At 41.7% G+C, this 20,887-nt stretch overlaps 1 protein-coding gene across 1 annotated transcript in view; it reads right to left on the bottom strand.

The window, feature by feature from the left end:
- Positions 1-786: 786 nt before the first annotated feature.
- ANTXR1 (ANTXR cell adhesion molecule 1) overlaps positions 787-20,887 on the bottom strand; it is a 238,428-nt gene continuing 218,327 nt past the window's right edge. The window contains exon 18 of the mRNA XM_025353548.1: positions 787-4,702. Within this exon, the coding sequence (XP_025209333.1) occupies positions 4,442-4,702 (261 nt within the window). The 3' untranslated portion in view covers positions 787-4,441. The remainder of the gene's footprint in view (positions 4,703-20,887) is intronic.

Here is a 20,887-nt window from a genome sequence, read left to right as displayed (position 1 = left end):
GCGTCACTACACTCCAGCCTGGGTGACAGAGTAAGATCCTGTCTCCAAAAAACCCCCAAAACACACTTATTAAAGATATAATTTTAAAATGTGTACGTGCCCAAACCTATTAAAAAGCAAATACTAATGAAAACTTAGAAAAAACCTGTGGCATGACTTTCTGTTTGTGGATGGTTTTATTCCAATTAAGATGTAGTCAAGGCTTAATGAGATCTTACAAAGAAATAAATTCAGGAACTAGAAGGAGATGCTCTTCTACCCACAAAATATTTAAAAGGAGGAGCTGGATTAAAACTGCTAGGAGGGATAAAGTGAGTTGTATCAGAAATGCAGAAGCAATACAAAGATTTTGAGATGTACATAGAAGGGTATTGATTGCAGCACTGTCCACAACACTGTCTGGTTCTTGGGTTGCTGCAAATCTCTGGACTCCTTGTAAAAATCAATCCTAGTTGCCTTTCTGCTATGTTAGCCAAACACAATCCTGAGGCACTATATTTTTCCTGTATGTTCTCTGTTTTCACTTTTTATTTATTTTCTCTTAGTGTGGATTACATTTTTGATTTGAAATTTATGAGAAATAAAAAAAATTTTGAATGTCTGACAGCTAAGGAAGAAATGACAGTAATCCAGACAGTAGAGAAATTAGTGGAAGGCATGAAATCATTTGAGAAATGTACTTTAATGTATAGCACAGCAACCACTGTATTATGATCAGGATATTGAGGACTTGAATACATTGCACTTTATTTTTATAACAAACAGACAAATAACCAGAAAAAAGAGTTGATTTAAGAAATTTATTATTTTTTTTAAAAAAGCAACTTCCAGGGTTGTCATTGTACAGGTTTCGCCCAGTCTCCTATAGCATGGTATAGTGATAACTGATTTTTTATAATAAGGACTCAGAGGCATTGAAGATCCATAACTATCTTCTGAATTATCACAGAAAGAAGAAAGAGTTAGAAGAGTTTAATGTTACGTGTATTAAAAATCATATTCTAATTCTTTTAATTTGGTTATCTGAGTATGATAATACAGGAGAGCTCAGATAACAAGAAAAGGCAATTGGTTAGAACACTCCATTCCCACAGGATGTGCATTAACAGACTTTTTACTGCATATATCTTTATATAGTTTGCAAACTAATTCAACCCATTTTACACAGCATTAATTTTTTTCACTGAATTGACACTGGGCTGAAACATTTGCTTATCATCTTATAATTATTTTTTTCCAGTTCTTTAATGGATTTTACTCCCATCTGACATAGTGTTTGGATTTTAGTGTATGTGACACTTCGAGATCATCTCTGCCCATTCTAATGATAGTTACAATGAGGTTACCCATGGCCAGATATCCAAGACTATTAATTAATCCACCAGCTCTGTTCTCAACTTTGGTAAAAGAGAGACCTTGTGTCTCACTGGAGGGTGCACCAAGCTTCAGGCAAGAAACTGAGCTGGCTGTCAACAGACTATGGTTCTTATCAAGGTTCTTATTAATGCTGTGCAAACAAGGGTCTCGTCATTTCGGTAACTATTTGTACATTTATAAAAGCAATACAGTCATGGGAAAAACCAACAAGCACAGCTTGGTAGAATAACCTGCCATGAAATATCATCGGCTTTATAATAATTTACTACAACTGTTCTTTTTATTCACACTGGATAGGAAATGCTTCCATCTAACACATGGAATACGAATATATACAACACAAATTTGGCTTTAATAAAAAAAAAAAACAGTTCAAAAGGACTATAACACGGGGGCTGAAAACAATAATTTTGTGCAGTTTCCTGATCATAATCACATGTCTCCTGCCTTTTACAGGGAATGACACAAGTATTGATGGATTTTGTAAACCAGTTAAAACATTCTCCTGCCTGTAATAGCCCACTATGAAGATATCACCTTGTTCATAGAGTCTATAGAAGTTTCTCCTTCTTAACTGTAATTCTAAATAACCCGGGATGACACACTGAGTCGGTTTTAAGAACAAATCCTGCGGAGCCTTTTCAAAATCATCATACATTTGCAGTTCCCTATTCCATCAAAATGCTTCGCCAAAACATCTTGTAACTGCACTGGGCATATGACTGATGTGCTGAATGGTGCATTTGCACTGATGCTCACCATCTCGTTGCTCAGCAACGTCAGCATCTTGGCTTGAACTTCTGAATGGCCACGGGAATCACGCGGCAGTGCCATGGGGTGGGTGGACTGTTTTAGACTGCCAGCAGTCAAAACAGTTGTGATGGGCTCAACGTCTCTACACTGTGAGCCTGGGGAACCCATTCTCCTGCGGAATGGTTTTCAGGGGCCCAGCAATGTTACTGCAGGTGGCTGAGATATTCTGGCCCCTGCTTACGAGGAACTACATGAAAGAAGAAGCCTAGTGTTCTAAAGAAATAGACAGTGCGGCAGGGTTGGGGAGAGGCTGGGGGGTTGCTTTCATGAGTCTGGAAATCTCTGGTTTTAGCTCTCTGAGAAGGCTGGGAGACTCTGTTGTAGGCAGCTGTGGGAGAAGGCTAGGGTTGGAGGTACACTTGGAGATGCGTTAGTTTGGTGTTGGCACTGCAGATTCAGCGCCCGTGGTCCCTGACTAAGGCACTCTGCCTAGATCTATTTTCCCCTGACTGTACCTTTTATGCTCCCTGGCTTTCCCATTCTCCCTGGAAACTCCTGTTTGTTTTTGCTTTCTAAGATACAGATAGCAAAGTAGGTTTCATTTCTCTCATCTGACTGTTGTTGGGTTCGTCTGACTGTTGAGTGGCGGCTTTTTGGAGTTGTAATTTGAGAAGGATTGTGAAGAAATCAGTGGGCTTAATAGGAAGTGTGCTGTGATTGATTAGCAATGTCTGCCATGGCCACAAAAATTGGTATTGATAAAATAAATGCATCCCAGGCCCTTATATCTCGGTTCTAAGTAAAGTGAGCAAATGAAGCTGGCTTGATGTATTCTTGAAGGATCTTTGGAGACCATAGCCCAAGCCATTAAATTGATATTTATTTTATATTCTGCTTTGTTCCAGAAAAGATTTGAGAATTTGGGGGGCTTGGGACAGGAAGTTTAGGACTTGTGGAGGGAGATAATTTTGAACAGGCTGATGCAGGAGGCCCATGACAAGGAGCTCTGTTTTTACCCCTGGGCGATGAAGCCCAGTGTTTAGCAAGTGATTATAGGGCTTACTGATTAAACAGATCCAGAAAGACCTGGAGAAATGGGGTGAGTCCCAGGCATGGTGGAAATTTCAGGCAGAACATTTCTGTGTTGCAGATCTGATGTATTTCCCCTTGGTTAACAGCTGATGTTCTATGTTGAAAAGCCAAAGAGAAATATATTTGTATACACACGCATCCCTTATGGGGGTTAATCAAAGATCCTTATTATGTCAGGACCATAGTCTCTCAGCTCTACCCAGAAGTCTCTGGTGCACAGCTTTACCAAGAAAAAAAAAAAAGAAACTAGTGATATTGTGTGATAGGTCCTAATGATGGTATTTTGGGAAGATCAACTCATGTTTATCTCTGGAAACAGGATAAACTTCATACCTCAAGTGATTTAAACTGAAGTCAAACCTTGATTTTTCACATGAATCATTAACAGGTTGCTCTTCGACAATGCCATTGTCTGTTGATTTAGGGACCATGTCTGGCCAAAGCCAGCCACCTCTAGCTGCTGATGGCCTGTGGGTTTTAGAAACTGACTGATGCTCCCATCAATACGCCCCTGTCAATTGCACACAACTGATTTCACTTACACATCAACAAAGCAACATACCTTTTCCATCAGTAAACACCTGCTCCCTTTCTCACTTGGAAACGAAGAATTTGCAAGGAAAAGATGGCATATTTTTATACACCTGCAAACCCCAGGAGAACATCCTTTTGCATACCTGTCTGATGTTGAGTTTCTTACCACACCAGGGACCCCAGTATTTCCAAAGTTGTAGGCAAAGATTTCCTCTTTCCTGGGTGGTGCACAGGGGTGAGGGTCCTTAGGCTCCTAGGCCAAGGGTCCAAAGTCCAGGGATGGAGGTGGAGTGGAGGCAGGAGGGCAGCATTTTAGAAACCCAGCAATGTATTTCTTATCCAACTCTGTGTTTCACCCTCAGATAAATGATTTTCTTACTGGTCTCCATGAGACATAATCCTGTTGAGAGCATCTTGCAGTTTTGCTGTCTCTGGAACCTTCTAGAGGTGATAGATGGCTGGCTATAAATGTGACTGTGGTTGCCTCCTCATTTGTTTTCTGGCAATTTAAAATATCTGTTTCTTTCCACCGATCGTGATTGTTGGTATACTGGCATTGCCAACCAATTTTTAGCAATGTGTGAAGATCAGTGGGCTTAATCACCACTCCTCTTCTCTAACTGGAAAGACTTGTTCTAACACCTCCTGAAGTTTCTGAGAGAGCCCAGAGCAGGAACTTTGGGCTCTAGACAGAAGGTCTTGGAGGAGGGCGGGAGGGAGGAGGTGCCCTGTTGGGAGGTGGAGCCTGGGGAGGAGGGGGAAGGGTGGAAGGTGGGGACGGGATGGGAGGGGTGGGGGCGCTGGGGGGCGGGGGAGGGCAGTGGGGCGCAGGAGGCGGGGGGGTGTAGATGGGGGCAGGAGGTGGCGAGGAGGTGTGGTAGGCGTTGTTGAGCGGGTACTTGGCCGGCTGGTTGTTCTTGACCCTGGTGAAGTTGATGCAGCGCCCCTAGAAGAGAACCGGAGAGAAGGAAGCATGAGCGGATGGCCTCACATCAGGGCCTGCGGTGCTGCAGTGGGCGGCTTGCAAGGAATATGTGGAAAGCAGGCCCCTGTTGGTGACAACTCTCCAGTGGCACATAGTAGAACTTGAGGACAAGTGAGCTCCCCGCTTTCTTTTCCTGGACTGTGTTGCAAAATTTATCTTTTCCTGGAGTCTAACTCTCTCAAGTGGGAGAAAGGGAAGGAGACTGACCTTAATTGGTTGCTGTGTACAGAGGTCGTCAAACTGAATCTCCTCAACAGCCCTGCTAACCGGGTATTATTAACTGTTCCATTGCACAGATGAGGAAACAGGTTCAGAAAAGCGAGGTTACTTTTTCAAGGCCACACAACTAGGAAGAGGTGGGGATTGGTGATTCTAACCCAAAATAGACTCCAGAATTATCCTTCCTGCTGCTACTTTGCCTTCTGGAAGGGGTCCTCATATTGCACAAACAAAAGTCATTTATTCTGATTCATTTCAATTACATGCCTGGAAACGGCAGAAGGTTAACACCACGAGCTTCTCCTATATTGTAATTCAAGGATGTAGCTAGAATCTGTGATTGGAGTTGTCGTGGAACCCCTGATGCATTTACCTCGCCCGTGGCCCCTCAAGCGCTTGTTCCGGGCAATGAATGAAGGAGGCAGCTATCTCTACTGATGTGACCAAAACAGCTTCCCCATCCATGCCTTGCCTTCTGCAACGTGCTAGTAAATAATAAACAGTTTATCCTGCCCTTGTTCTGGCTGTGGGAATCCCTCTTCTACATGCGGCTGCACCTGTGCAGGTACCCTTAGTTGTCGTCACAGGAACCGACAACCTGTGTACCTTAAGAAATACAACCTGGGGACATTCTATTGCCAAGCAGGCATCTACCCTGAATTCTGCTTTTCCCCTACCCTTCTTGGGTACTCAACTGAACAATGCAGTGAAGACCCTGGAACCCCTTACAGCAGCCTCCTGAAAGTCGCGTCCAAAGCCAGCCTTAAGTAGCCCTGGGTCCCCTATGGTGTGTCTGCTCTGCTCTCCAGAGGCACAGGCGTGCTTTCTCTGTCCCCGACTAGATACCCTCTAGTCTCATCTGGCACTCAGGAGCTTCCGTGCAACACTCAGCTCTGCAATGGAGGGGAGACGGGTCCTCCTGCTCATCAAATTCTGTGCTGGTGTGAGCTCACTTGGCCACTTGCCTGGGTGTGTACCCGCCCTCCTGAGGGCTCCTGGCCTCCCTCACTTCCCATGCCTGTGGGGCATCTTATTGTTCCCTCTCTGGCATGTCTGGATGCCTACAGCATTGTTCCTCACGGAGGCCGGGGTGGGGTTGCTCCTCTCTGAGGCTGCCCTCTGTGCTGGGCCTGGGGCTGGGGTGTGGAATTGTTCCTGGCCACATGCTCCAGAATGGAAGTTATCCTGTGGTGTCCAGCCTGAATGAGATATGTCCAGAGAGCAATGAGTTTCCCTTTCCAGGCCTTTTAGGGACAAGCCTGAACGGGAATGAAGAGGGTGAGGTGTGGAATTTGGGGAACAATTGCTGCTTAAATTAGCTCTAGGACAAGAGGAAAATGAGAGTGTGTTATTAGAGACTTGGCTCAGGATGGGCCACAATAGGGACAAGCTGCATGCTTGTGGGAGGCAGTGGGGCTGAGCAAACCTTCCCTCCCTGTGCACAGCCCTGTGCGTCCTTCAAGTCATAAATCATGTCCCTTTTCCTCCACACGTTTCCCCCACAGTGACTCCAGCCTCCACTTACCCTTTGCTTCCTTGAGTTCTCTAGTTACAGCCTACACCACACATTGCAGCCTGCATACTACAGTTATTTCATCTGTAAATGCCTTGCCTCCCTGGCCAGACGAGAAAGTTCTGGAAGGCTGCAGCCTTGTTTTGTGCTTTGCTGCTCCACAGCTCACAGCCTCACAGGGTGTTCTGCATGGTACAGGGACTCTTAGTAAAAACGGAGTTGTCTGAGCCACTCAGGAAAAGTTGGGGGTGGGAAACCTTAGCAATAAACTGAAAATTAATTCCTAGAACATAGCATTAGTCAGAGGGCATCTTGGTGAGGAAGGGCCGAACTTGATGGGACTGCAATTGGTTTAGGAGTTGCAATGCTATGTTTAGATGTCAGCACCCTTGTTTCTCTGAGCTTGCATTTCATGTGATTAAACCAGGTGCTAAGCGGGGGAGGCTCTGATTCGAGTTCCACTCACTGCACAAAGAAGTTACCCCCTCCTCGTTGCACTGCCCAGAGCTCCCGGTTTATGTCCAGCCTTTCAGGCATGATGCCGATTTTGTAACCCAGTACTGCACATTCCCGGCTGTTCAAGCTGCCCTCTTTTATAGCTTTATAAATCTAAGCCTCGGTTACAGTTTATTTATGATTCTGGATAAAGCTTTCCTTTAAGATGTGAGGGCCCTAATGATTACCATCTGTGATGAATTCCCGCGACGACAATTTAGAGCTGGGATTTACTGTGCTATCTGTTCTGCCCTTCGTTCCTAGACATGCTAAGTCAGACTGAGAGGCTCAAGAGATTCGCGTCCTTTAAAGATGAAGGGAAACCCTCATCCTGGGGAAGGAGCTGCTGGTGCCTGGGGTCGAGTGCTCATCCGGCTTCAGATCCCCTCCAGAGCTGGCCACCAGGCTGGGCGAGAGGGGAGGCTAATTAATTAATCCAGAAGCTCAGGTACTTATTCTCTTCAATTGAAATAAGTCACTCTACTGTTTTCACCAGAGGCTGTTTTGTCCAGAGACAAAATCAGGAGCTCCCAGCCTTCTTCTGCCAATATCTCTGTTCATCATCCACGTTAGGATTCCCAGCGGTTTTCAAAAAGGTCTGAAAGCATCCACAGACTAAAAGATGGTCTCTCACATCTGTCCCCTGAAGATGGGATGAAAAAGGGCAGTGGCGGGGAGTGAGGTGGGGAGGAAGACCTGAGGTCAGCACTTCCAGCTGCCGCCAATGGTGTCTTGGCCAGAGCAGCAGAGGGATGGCGATGGGGTGGGCTAAAATGGTGGTGGTGGAGGCAGAGAGTCCTCCTTCCTCTGGTCAGTAACACCCTAGGGGTACACCCATGGGTCACCTACTCCAGAGCATTGTGCTGAGGTTCATTATAGACTTTCCCCAACTCCCCACCACCTGATCCTTTAGAGCTGAGCACAAAAGCCCAGAGCTCTCATCAGGCAGCCAGAGGGGAGGGGGCAAGCTCCCAGCGTCTGCCCTGCCCCCACTGTGGGACACCCCACAGTGTGATGTGAGGTGGGGGTATTCATATCACCTGTCACTACAGGATTAGGAGGACTCCCTTAATCAATGTTACGACGGCCTTGGAACAGTGCCTGGCGCACTGTGTTTGGTAAACGAAGCTGAGTCTAATGCTGTCTCTGCAGGTGGGGATGCGCAGACACAATCAGACCCTGTCTGTGGTGGAAAGGCCAGTTGGAGGTGGTATCAGGTGTTCCAACTCCTAGTTTAGTGCCTTCTGAGCGAGCTGCAGACTACAGCTTCTATACTCCATACCTGGCTTCTATAATAAAATTGGTATATAGGAAAAAATGTAGCAAAAATGTAGGGAAAAACAAAGCAGCTCCTAGAGCCTGCTCTCTCCTGTCTGTCCTCTCCTCCTGCTGCCACTAAGCCCTGTAACTTATTTCTTATAGGACCTCCCACGGCGCACTGCACACACGTTTGATTGATGATGAATTTACACGTACTTATCTTCCTGAAAAAAGGTGCAGACTCGGCATCAACAAATCCCTGGGGTAATATACAGTAAGACCCATAGTCTTTGTAAGAGGGTGTGGTTACAATAAGTTCTTAAAACCTGGAGTCAGAGGTGCCAGCACAAACACAGTAACATTTAGACCACATAATTGGTCTAAAGATCAGTTTACACAACATCGTTTTTTGCTTGCAAGAGGATAATAGAAAGGCCAGATGTTCTCAGTGTCATGTAGGCCAGCAAATCTGCACCAGTGTTTGGTTAAAAGGTTGCTAGGATGATTGGAACTCTCACTTCATAACACTAGTCTTGGTGACCCAGTTTTATTTTCTACAGTACTGGTTTTGTGTGGTTTGATTCAGATCCAAGATTTGGCTTTGACCTCAGTTTACCTCAGCGTCCTCATTTACAGGAATGAATGCCAAATATTTTCACACATTAGCAAACATTTCTCAGATTAAATTCTAAGAAGAAAATGCAACAATATCTCCAGCTAAATGAAGGCTTAGCACGATGCCAGCTGGCCTTCCTCCTAGGCTTGAAAGTGCCATTTTGATTTGGCTGTATCTCATGGTGGTGGGAGGACCATCTGAAATGTCCAGGTACATTAGCGTCTTTATTTATCATCAAAACTCTGTCAGTTAAGCATCATTATTTTCATTGTACAGAAAAAAACTGAAGTCTCACACCTATTTAAATAACTTGCTCAAGACTACACAGCTAGTAAGTGGCAGAGTGGGATTAAAACCTAGCTCTGCCTCAGGAACTCATCCTCTTCATACTGTATTCCTGAATATAGACTAAAAGTGCAAATGATTTCTTGAAAGACTAGTAGATAGCAACACATGGTGTAGGACTTGACCATAATCCAGCAGCTCTTGACACAGCTAAGCGATTCTTCCTGAACCTAAGTCTGGCCAATTCACTCTCCAGCTCAAAATTCTTCAGTGATTCCCCATCACCTTTAAAGTAAAAGCCAAACACCTCCAACTGGCATACAGCCCTTTGGGATCTGGTCTGTGCTTATGTCTTTCAATTGATGTCTTACTCTTTTCTTGCAAGATGTCCAGCTTGGTCCACCCTATGCCCTCCACAAATATTTGTTCAATGAGGAATATAATTTGCCGTGTGGCACTTTTCTCTAAATGTTTCCCATTAGAAACATTGCTCCTTAACTGGTTGGTGAGCACCTCTGAGGCAGCCGCAAGGGCTTCTCTTCTGGAGCCTAGAGTTGCTCTAAAGAGCTCAACGTTCAAGTTCAAGTTGGCACTCAACAGATACTGCTCACACACCGGAGCTCCGAGGTGCCGCAAGATGTCTTAGAAAGCTCTGATTTTTCCCTGTGGGTTTAGGCTCTCCAAAGGTCAAGGATCCATGAACACAGCTATGAGTTTAGGGCTTCTCCGTCACCTCCCCATGGTCTCCTTGGACATCTCCTAGGTTCTTGGAGAAAGGATGGCAAGAATCCTATGTACTTCCCTTGGCTTCCACACTTGAAAGGTTCACGTTACCTCTAAAAATAATTTTTGGGTTACCTTTGATTGCTTTATCAAAGGAAATTGTTCATCAACAAAAAGCTTTGCTTCAATTGGAGGTGACATATTCTGAAATGGTTATGATGAAATGATCAAGATGAAATATCTTGTTGATCAGGTTCTGGATTTCCCTGGGTTTGAACTCCAGGCATTGATGGTCTGAGGAGTATAGAGACAGGACACTGGTGGTGGGGGCTGTGGTCTGCTTTGTGGGTTGCAGTCAGGAGGCAGAGTTCTACCTCTAGTCCTGCCACTAACATAATCATTGTGAAACCTGGGGCAAGTCATTTTCTCTCTATGAGCCTCAGTTTCTTCATCTGTCCAATAAAGTTGTACCGGCTAGATGACATTCAGGGCCTTTCAGTCCTAATATTCTATAATTCCATCAACATTTTTTGTTTTTTTTGAGATGGAGTCTCACTCTGTGAGAGTGATCTTGGCTCACTACAACCTCTGCCTCCCAGGTTCAAGCGATTCTCCTGTCTCAGCATCCCAAGTAACTGGAATTACAGGTGTGTGCCACCATGTCTGGCTAATTTTTTTGTATTTTTAGTAGAGATAGGGTTTCGTCATATTGGCCAGGCTAGTCTCGAACACCTGACCTCAGGTGATCCGCCGGCCTCAGCCTCCCAAAGTGCTGGGATTATAGCTGTGAGCCACCGTGCCTGGCCTCCATCAAAATTTGAATTCCTTTGAAACCTTTTCCTTGGATAATTTAATCTGAATTTTTTTGGGGCAGCCAGTTTGCACATTTCTTTATACTAATTACTTTGGTTAATGCTTTGTATTGCATATTTTCTGGTTGGTCATTAGATTTTAAAAAATACTAATAAATTGAAATTTCAAAATTGGAGGTCTGCTTTTCTATTATTGTGGTAAGAGTTTGAGCTTGCCTGCAAGTTCTGAATTTGAGTTTGTGGGATGACAGGGAGATGTGACAAGAGGTGTGGGCCGATTGTGTGCAAAAGAGTTGCCAGTGGTGAGCTCATGTGTGCTGAGTGTTATGAGACATCTGTTTGGGCATCAGGCACGCTCAGTGGAGAGGGAGCTGGACTTTGGAGATGGTTAAAAATAAGCTATGGCTCCCACAGATTAAACCAAATAGTTTCCTATGAACGGAGGTCATCTAAGGAGATTGGATTTCACAGGAAGAACTCTAAAATAATTAGATTGAAAAAGTATAACATATACGCCAAGTTTCCTCTGACAAATACCTTTTTTCTCTGGCCTAGTTCTCCCATTGATTATCTTGTTTGGAGGGCTATAGGTATTTCTCAAGTTACTAATGAATTAGGTTTCCAAAGTCAGTTGTTTGGAATTATGAGCATAGTTTCTAACTTAAATCATTCTTGTAAACTCAGGCTAGACCACAAAACCTCATTGACATATTGAAGGCAATTGACACAATCCTGCCAAAGGTGGTGCTCTACTGATGAATTAAACACATGAACAATGAATGGATGGCTGGATAGGATGACTTAATAGTTAGCCTTCTACCCTATGATTCTCTTCATTTGTTAATTTATTTTTGCATTTATCCTTTTGACAAATGGGTTTTGAGTGCCGGCTATGTCCTCAAAAGTGCTGCAGACAGTGTTGAGCAAATGTTGAGGTCCCTGTCCTCATGAAGAATATAGTCTAGAGGTGAAGACAGACAGTAGTCAAATGGACCCCAGCAACCACATTTGTGATCTGTGACCCTGAGCTTGACCACAGTTGACTGGACCAGAGGTGGACAACTATGCTGAGCTAGAGCGATCAGATTCTCTCTCCAGTGAATTTGGAATGAGCACTGAGTGATCAGTCAGGACTGATCATTTGAATAGAGGGAATGTAAAGTGGGAACCTAGGGATGAGGGAGCAGCCATCTTCTGCCACAGTCAGGGAGAAGCAGAGAAAGCTCTGATTCTGTTTCATAAAGACCCTTCATACCCATTCATTCTGCCCTGCCCTCATTCTTGCTCATCTTCTAACACTTGGCCACCAAGTAAACCAGTCTCCCTGTTCTCAGCCTTTCCCTTTCACTTGGATATTTTGGTTTTCCATGTAAAATTCATACACACGCATGCACGCACACACACACATATATAAATGTGCACATACATACATATATATGTATGTCTACATATGTGTAGATAGAGGTATGTATAAAATGTATGTATATCTGTATACATAAAAATGTATATACACACAGACACATTCAAAGTTATCTTGCTGGCCAGGTGAGGCGGTTCATGCCTATAATCTCAGTACTTTAGGAGGCTGACGCAGGCGGATCACTTTAGCCTAGGAGTTAGAGACCAGCCTGGCAACACAGTGAGACCCTGTGTCTACAAAAATAAAAAAAATGAGCCTGACGTGTGTGCCCTTAGCCCTAGCTACTTGGGAGGCTGAGGCAGAAGGATGCCCAAGAGTTTGAGGCTGCAGTGGGCTATCATGGCACCGCTGCAGGGCATTCCAGCTGGGCAACAGAGCGAGACCCTGTCTTGCTCCTTCGTCTTCCCCAAAGCTGGAGCCATGGGCAAACAGAAGGGTGTGTTGGGAGTGGTGATGCTCTGATCCTTCTCGGCTCCCCTTTTCTCTGCCTCAAACTTGCCCTGCCTATAAATCTCATAATAGCCTGCCTTTTATGTGCTGTTCATGGAAAGGGATCCAAGGTCAACTCTTTTAGTTATTTGATTCATTTTGCTGACACACAAACTGGCACGTTCTCCATAATAATGTCTTTGGATGCCAGAACTGAGGGTAAGATGAAAGCACACAGGAAATATTTGGTAACACGAGGAAACTAGAAAAATGAAGGAAAGGGTAGAAATAAAAATGGTATCTCTTTAGTTGAAAAATCCACAATGAAAAAAGAAAGAAGAGGAAGGGAGAAGGGAATGTTAAATTAGAGCATTCGGAATTAATATTTTGTGCTTATCTTCACAGAGCACAGACACACACCCAGTGGTGGATATATTTAGGAAAATGGGATCATCCTGTATAAAAGTTTTAAAGTAGTTTACTGTGACCACTTCTCCCCTGTCATTTTCAATGGTTGTAGAATCTTCTATCACATGGAAGCACCAAATGCAGTTAAGAATTTCTTTATTGTTGGATATTAAGAGTGTATCTAATTTTTCTCTATTATAAACAATGCTGTGATAAAACCATTCATAAGTATTTTCATACATCTGTCAATTGTTTTAGAACAAATTGTTCGAGGTAGAATTTCTGGGTCAGAGTTTATGGACATTTTAACAGTTTTTGATACTGTCAAACTGTCTTCTATAAAAAGTGATATTCACTCGTAGTTCCAGTACTATTTTATGAGATTTCTATTTTCCTACACTTTCACTTACAGTTTTAGAATTAAACATTTTTGCCAATTTGACTATCTGAAGGAATTGTATTATTGTTTCCATGTTCAGTTTTATTATTTGTGAGATGAAAGTTTTTAAAATGTGTGTGTATATGTATATGTAAAGATATAAAGATATATGTGTGTGTATATATATACATATATACACTCACACATGTATATACACACACACCCACATACTACATATATATATATATAAGTCCTTTGTATTTCACCTTTAATGATTTGTCTGTTCATATACTTTGCCCACTTTTACTGAGGTTTTGATTTTTTTAAAAAATCTTTTTTATTGATTTGTAAGAGCTCTTTATAGAGTAATGATGAAACTGATTGATACGGTTAGGCTTTGTGTCCCCACCCAAATCTCACCTTGAATTGTAGTCCCCACATGTGGAGAAAGAGAAGTGATTGGATTATGGGGACAGTTTTCTCCATGCTGTTCTCATGATAGTGAGTATGTTTCATGAGATCTGATGGTTTTATAGAGGGCAGTTCCCCTGCACTCGCTCACACACTTTCTCACCTGCCGCCGCGTAAGACATATGTGCTTCCCCTTCTGCCATGATTGTAAATTTCCTTAGGCCTCCCCAGCCATACAGAACTGGGAGTCAAGCCTCTTTTCTTTATAAATCACCCAGTCTTGGGTAGTTCTTTATAGCAGTATGAGAGCAGACTAATATACTGGTTATGTAAGCTATGTTTTTTTTTTTTGTGATTTTTAAAAATTTTACTGATGGTATTTTTTGATGTACAGAAGTTAAATAAGTTTATGTGGGTAGCCAATTATATCAATCCATAGAGTCTATTTTTTTTTTTTTTTTTTTTTAGATGGGGTTTCACTCTGTCCCCCAGGTTGGAGTGCAGTGGCGTGATCTCAGCTCACTGCAAAGTCTGCCTCCTAGGTTCAAGTGATCCTCCCACCTCAGCCTCCCATGTAGCTGGGACTACAGGAATGCACCACCACACCGGGCTAATTGTTTTTTCTATTTGGTAGAGACGGGTTTTCACCATGTTGCCCAGGCTGGTCTCAAACTTCTGAGCTCAGATGGTCTACCACTCTCAGCCTCCCAAATTGCTGGGATTACAGGCATGAGCCACTGTCTCTGGCCCATAGAGTCTATTTTTTCATACCCCTTAGAAAGGCCTTCGTCATTGGGCACGGTGGCTCATGCCTGAATCCCAGCACTTTGGGAGGCTGAGATGGGCAGATTACCTGAGGTTGGGAGTTTGAGACCAGCCTGACCAACATGGAGAAACCCCGTTTCTACTAAAAATATAAAATTAGCTGGGCGTGGTGGCAGGTGCCTGTAATCCCAACTACTTGGGAGGCTGAGGCAGGAGAATCGCTTGAACCCAGGAGGTGGAGGTTGCGGTGAGCCGAGATCACGCCATTGTACTCCAGCCTGGGCAACAAGAGTGAAACTCTGTCCTTAAAAAAAAAAAAAAAAAAAGGTTTCATCATTCTTTTTTTTTTTTTTTTAGTTATAGTTTCATTTTTCTATGTTTATAGAATGTGTACTCTAGAGCCAAACTACTAGTATTCAAGATCTGGTTCTGCAACTTACTGTGTTATCTTGGACAAATTAATTAACTTCTGTTTTCTTTTCTGTAAAATGGGTTAAATAATTGATCCTAGATCATGAGATTATTGTAAGGATTAATGAAAATAATAAATAACTTTTTAAAATTTTTGAGACGGAGTTTTGCTCTTGTTGCCCAGGCTGGAGTGCAATGGTGCAATCTCAGCTCACTGTAACCTCTGTCTCCCAGGTTCAAGTGATTCTCCTGCCTCAGCCTTCCAAGTAGCTGGGATTACAGGAGTGCGCCACCCGGCGAATTTTGTATTTTTAGTAGAGACGGGTTTTCACCATGTTGGTCAGGCTGGTCTCGAGCTCCTGATCTCAGGAGGCCTTGGCCTCCCAAAGTGGTGGGATTACAGGCATCAGCCACTGTGCCCAGCCTATAAATAACAGTCCCTGACATACAAAATTACTCAGTAAATGTTAACTATTTTCATCTGGAATATATTTTGCTATGAGGTGTGAGGTACAAGTTCAAATTTATTTCATCTTTTTCTAAATCAGCCAATTGTGCTAACTTAGAAATACCATTTGTTAAACAATCTACCACTTTCCAACTAATTTAATGCCAGCCTTATCATAAGGCAAATTCTCACTTGGTCTTTCATTTGTTTTTTCAGATCTCTGTTCCACTTCTCTGATGTGTCTATATCTGTAGCAGCAGTTTTGACTGTTACAGTTTTACAACATATTGTAATATTGATCTTATAAGTCTATCTTTATTATTTTTCAAGATTATCTGCACTAGTCTCATCTGATTGTTCCTCCAAACAATGATTTAGAATAATGTAATTCATAAATTAAGTTGGAGAAAATGGCCTTTTATATTTTTATGTTTTCTCATCCATCAATAGCACATTCCAAATTTGTGATTTTCGAATGTAAGTTCCAGCCTTCTTTTAAACATTTACTTCTAGATTCATTTTATTGTTGATATTGTAAAGTTTAACTTTTCTCTATTTTAGCATCCTACTCTTAGTATATTTATTTTGTATTTAAATATTTTACTGAATTCTCTTACAGTATTTCTGTTGATATAATTTAATATTTTCCATTTCTAATATTTACCTATTATTACTTTTTCTTGTTTTATTGCATTGATTAGCAGTGATGTCAGGTGCCTTTATCTTATTCTTGTCTTTAGCAGGAATACCTTCAGTATTTCATAAATAAAGTAGTTTAGTTATCCTTACTTCTGTTAAAAATATACTTTAATTCCAGTTTAAGTGTTTAAAAAATTTAAGCAAATATCAAATAACTTTTTGATATAAAGTAAGATAACCCTATGGATAGATATTTTTATTCATGTTAAGGAAATAATTTCCTATTCACGGTCAGTTGATAGTTTCAAAAAGTAATATTTTAAATCTCTATCAAATATCTTTTTGATATCAAGATCATTATATTGTTCCTATATTTTCACCTACTGATATATCTTTTATAAATTTTTTTCTAATAAAAATTATCTGCACATTTCTGAAATAAACTTTTGAAAAGTTCTGAAATTAATAATCTTTGATTTAGGATTTTTGCACCCAAATTCACAGGTGAATTTGGTCACGTTCCTTTTGTTGTGAGCTACTTTATGTTAACTTCACAAAACAATCTGGGAGGATTTTCATCTTTTTATATGTTCTGTATTTCTGAAATAGCACAAGAATTACTTGTTCTTATAACAGGTACATAAGAATGAGATAATTCTCTCAAAAATTTTCTAGACATGCTGTTATTTAAAAGTATAGTTCTTAGATGCCTTTAAAAATGTTTGCCACAGATATTGACTGATTCAGGTTTTGTACTTTTTTTGAGTCAATTTCTGTAATTTATCCTTTCTTAGAAAATCATTCATTCATCAAGATTCTAAAAGCATTTGCATAGATTTGTACTTTGTACACAGAACATTCTTACAGGTAAACAAATCTCCTTATTTGTTGTGATAGCCCTTTTGTCTTTCTTAGTAATTACATATTTTAATGTTCTGACCTTCTTTTTTAGATTTGTCTTTCAAAGATTCATCAGTAATACTGGTAGTTCCAAAGACATTCTTAAAGACTTCTCAGTTCTACTGATTTTGCTTTGTTTTCATCACTTTGTTCTTCATTCATAGATTCCGTGTTTCTGCTGTCGGTAGATTCGTTTCATATTATTTTCTAAGTTTTAACTAATTCTTACCTCATTTGTTTTCATTTTTTCTTGTTTAATAATGAAAGAATTTAAGGCTATGATGTTTCCAAATCCCACAAGTTTTTATTGAGATGTTCCAATTGTCATTATTTTCTAGGATCCCAGTTAATTGCAGTTTTGATTTCCTCTTGGACTGAACAGTAATTTATGAGAGTGCTTTAAAACTTCAAAGTGCTTTTTTTTGAGACAAGGTCTTGTTCTGTCGCCTAGGCTGGAGTGCAGTGGTGTCTAAGTGCTTTTTTTAAAAGCAAGAGTTTAATCCCCTATTGCTAAATTCTAGATTTTTATTTTTATTTTTGGTGGTATAGGTGGACTGTAAAAATTATATGTTCTCTTTTTTTCAGGTTTTCTTTGTGGCCTAAGTTATAGTTGAGTTTTACAAGTTAAGAAAATAATATGAATTATTTATTTGAAGGGTGCTGTTAAATAAATATCTATTAATTATTTTTTGATTAGATTTTTAGTTAAAGCCTCTATATCTTTTATTTACTTTTTAATCTGCTTGGTTTACTGAAATCCAAGGGTGATTGTGAGTTTATTAAACTACTTTTCTCCAATGTTTTACACAATTATATTTGCACAAACTTTGCTCCTTTAATCACTGGGCCACCCAAGAGTAGCAGGGAGGGTGCTCTTTCAGGGCTCTCTGGGCAGAGGGAAAATCTTCCATCCCAAATAATTCTTGCTTCCTGTTTGTGGTGGTGGTGGCTTATCTGCAAAGGTGGCTGCCATCTTTTCCCGCTGTAGTACACACGTGCTGTGGAGAGGAGGGGTCTATGCCTCTACTCCCTTGCATCTGGGTTGCTGTGATCGTTTGAATATAATGGAAGTGATGTTGCGCTAGCTTTGAGGCTGCCTCTGAGGCCTGACAGTTTCTGCTTCCTGTTTTTGGTGTCGTGAGCCTCCATGTAAGAAATCCTGGCTAGTCTACTGCAGGGAGGCCTGTTGAGGTACAATGAAGGCGGTCAAAGGAGTGAAGAAGCCTTCTGGGATATCCAGTCAACCTTCCAGTGATTCCAGCCCCAGCCGCCATCTGTCTGCAACTTCATGAGAGACTCCAAATGAGAACTATCCCACTGAGCCCAATCGACCCAAAAAATGAGAGGGAAAAATAGCAAATTGCAGTTTAAGTCATTAGGTTTGGGATGGTTTGTTACGGAACAATACTGAAACAAGAAGCAACTCATCACTTTGCCTAGTGGGGTCACTCATGGTGTGTGGAAGCTGAGTATGAGTTGTAGGTTTCCCCCCTTTTTTTTTTTGGGACTCTGAACTTGGCACCCCTCCCAAAGGTGCTGCGGAGGATCCCGATCTATGCTCTGGTTGTTGCCTGATGGACTAGGACTTTACGCCACTAGAACCCAAGGTCCCCAGGAGAAAGATGGGATAACTGGATGACAGAAAGATGTAACTCCAAAGGTAACCATCACACATTTCCTTTTCTGTCTTCTGGATATTACCCCACAGTGTTCATTTTGAAATATAGGTTATAGATTGGATAAAGAAAATGTGGTACATATACATCAGCCATAAAAAAAGAATGAGGTCATGTCTTTTGCAGGAACATGGATGGAGCTGGAGGCCATTATCCTTAGCAAACTAAAGTAGGAACAGAAAACCAAATACTGCATGTTCTTACTTATAAGTGGGAGCTAAATGATAAGAACTTATGAACACAAAGACAGAAACAACAGACACTGGAGTCTACTTGAGTAGGGAGGGTAGGAGGAGGGAGAGGAGCAAAAAAGATAACTATTGGGTACTGGGCTTAATACCTGGGTGATGAAATAATCTGTATAACAAGCCCCCATGACATATGTTTACCTATGTAGCAAACCTTTACATGTACCCCCAAACCTAAAATAAAAGTTAAAAGAAATGTAGGTTATTATGCTGGTGAGAAAGGGCTGAACTCAGGACTGGGAAAGATGCTGCAATCGGGAAAGGGGTTTGTGCCTATCTACACACTTGTGCAGGCTTACTTGTGTAAGCCAAGCCTATGACATCCTATCACCTTCTCTCACGCTGCCAGTGGGGAGCTTGAGGTTGAAAAGTGTCTCCCGATTCTGAAGTCAGGCTAAATACATATATCAAATTGCCATTTTGACTTGAAAATCTTAAAAAACATTAATAAATACTTAGACACAGAGGAAACACAGTAAGATAAAGTAGCCTTGCCATCAAAATAGGGATGAACAAACTCTGTCCTAAGGCTATATGAAATGCTAACTGTCCATGTCTACCCTATGCATAAAGATACAACTAATTACTTGCAATACAAATGAATTTGTAAGGCCAAGTGGTGAAGAACTCACTCTGATGGCCTCCGAGGATGGTCAATAAACCATCATAGCTAAAAAAGGCAAAAATATACTAGATGACATAAGGAAATAAAACCTCCTTGTCTGATGCTTAAATCCCTTCTTTAAATCTCATCACTCTATAAAACCATGGCATGTTATGTTTACACCTGTTTAGTTCTGACAAATTTCAAGAAATAAAGACAAAATAGGGTTGGAGAAAGGAGATTTAGGAAAAGTGATCAGGTGGCCAAAGTGCTGTCACTAAACAGGGACTGGCTCAGAATTCACACCTTTCTTTTTTTTTTTTTTTTTTTTTTTTGAGACGGAGTCTCGCGCTGTGTCACCCAGGCTGGAGTGCAGTGGCGCGATCTCGGCTCACTGCAAGCTCCGCCTCCCAGGTTCAGGCCATTCTCCTGCCTCAGCCTCCGAGTAGCTGGGACTACAGGCGCCCGCCACCACGCCCGGCTAGTTTTTTGTATTTTTAGTAGAGACGGGGTTTCACCATGTTAGCCAGGATGGTCTCGATCTCCTGACCTCGTGATCCGCCCGCCTCGGCCTCCCAAAGTGCTGGGATTACAGGCTTGAGCCACCGCGCCCGGCCAGAAATTCACACCTTTCAAAGTGGCAAGACAAAGAATTATGCAGAGATACCCTGGGTGTATACTTTAGAGGTGGTAGAGGAAATTGAAAACAATAAGAGGAAGCAAATCATGCTGAGTGGTGACCAAGTGTGGCACATCCTAAATATTGTTTCTTAACTTTGCTCGTCTTAAAACCAGCCATTGGTACTGACCATCTTCTCTTCATCAATGGCATCAAGTCCAATATACACTCCTGGGTCCTGCCAAGCAGTGTAGCAATTACCTCTCCAAAGAGCCTGGTTTTAATCAGCATTTTGGATGGGTCTCACTAATGCTTTAGATTTAATGCACTTTTCTAAGATTAAAAAAAAAAAAACCACCATGGCATGGTCATGCTGAGTGAGTGAAAGTCTGACCCTGGATGAACTAATATTATTTAGAGTCTTCCTTCTTGCCCTTCCTGTCTCCCCTGTTAAGAATCTTGAGGATATTTTTCCTGTCCCCAGTTTAATGACTCTAACTACTTAGAACCACCATTAGTATAGTCTTTGGATTTATTATTTTATTTATATTGAGGTATTTGCTTTAAATATTGGTGCCAGAAGATAAACCAACTAAGATTGTTTGGTCAAGAGCATTATTTAGCTTGGATGTGAAAATGTAAAATTATGAAATGACTGATTCATCTGGTGCACAGCACCAACCTCATTCTGGCTCCATATATACAAGCTCATGGATGAAGATTTGTTTTCTTCTTTTGCACCAATGCAAGGAATGCCATCTTCAGGATGAGTTCTTTTACTATGCCTGTAGCCGTCAACACCTTTTCTCCAAAATGGAATATTAATTTTCTTAAAAAAGAACAAGTTTGCTTTTGTGCTTCCTGTA

Source organism: Theropithecus gelada, chromosome 13 (genome assembly GCF_003255815.1).
Source record: "Theropithecus gelada isolate Dixy chromosome 13, Tgel_1.0, whole genome shotgun sequence".
NCBI classification, from domain to species: Eukaryota; Metazoa; Chordata; class Mammalia; order Primates; family Cercopithecidae; genus Theropithecus; species Theropithecus gelada.
Note: the sequence above shows the minus strand (reverse complement) of the source record. Positions and strands in the feature narration are given on the sequence as shown.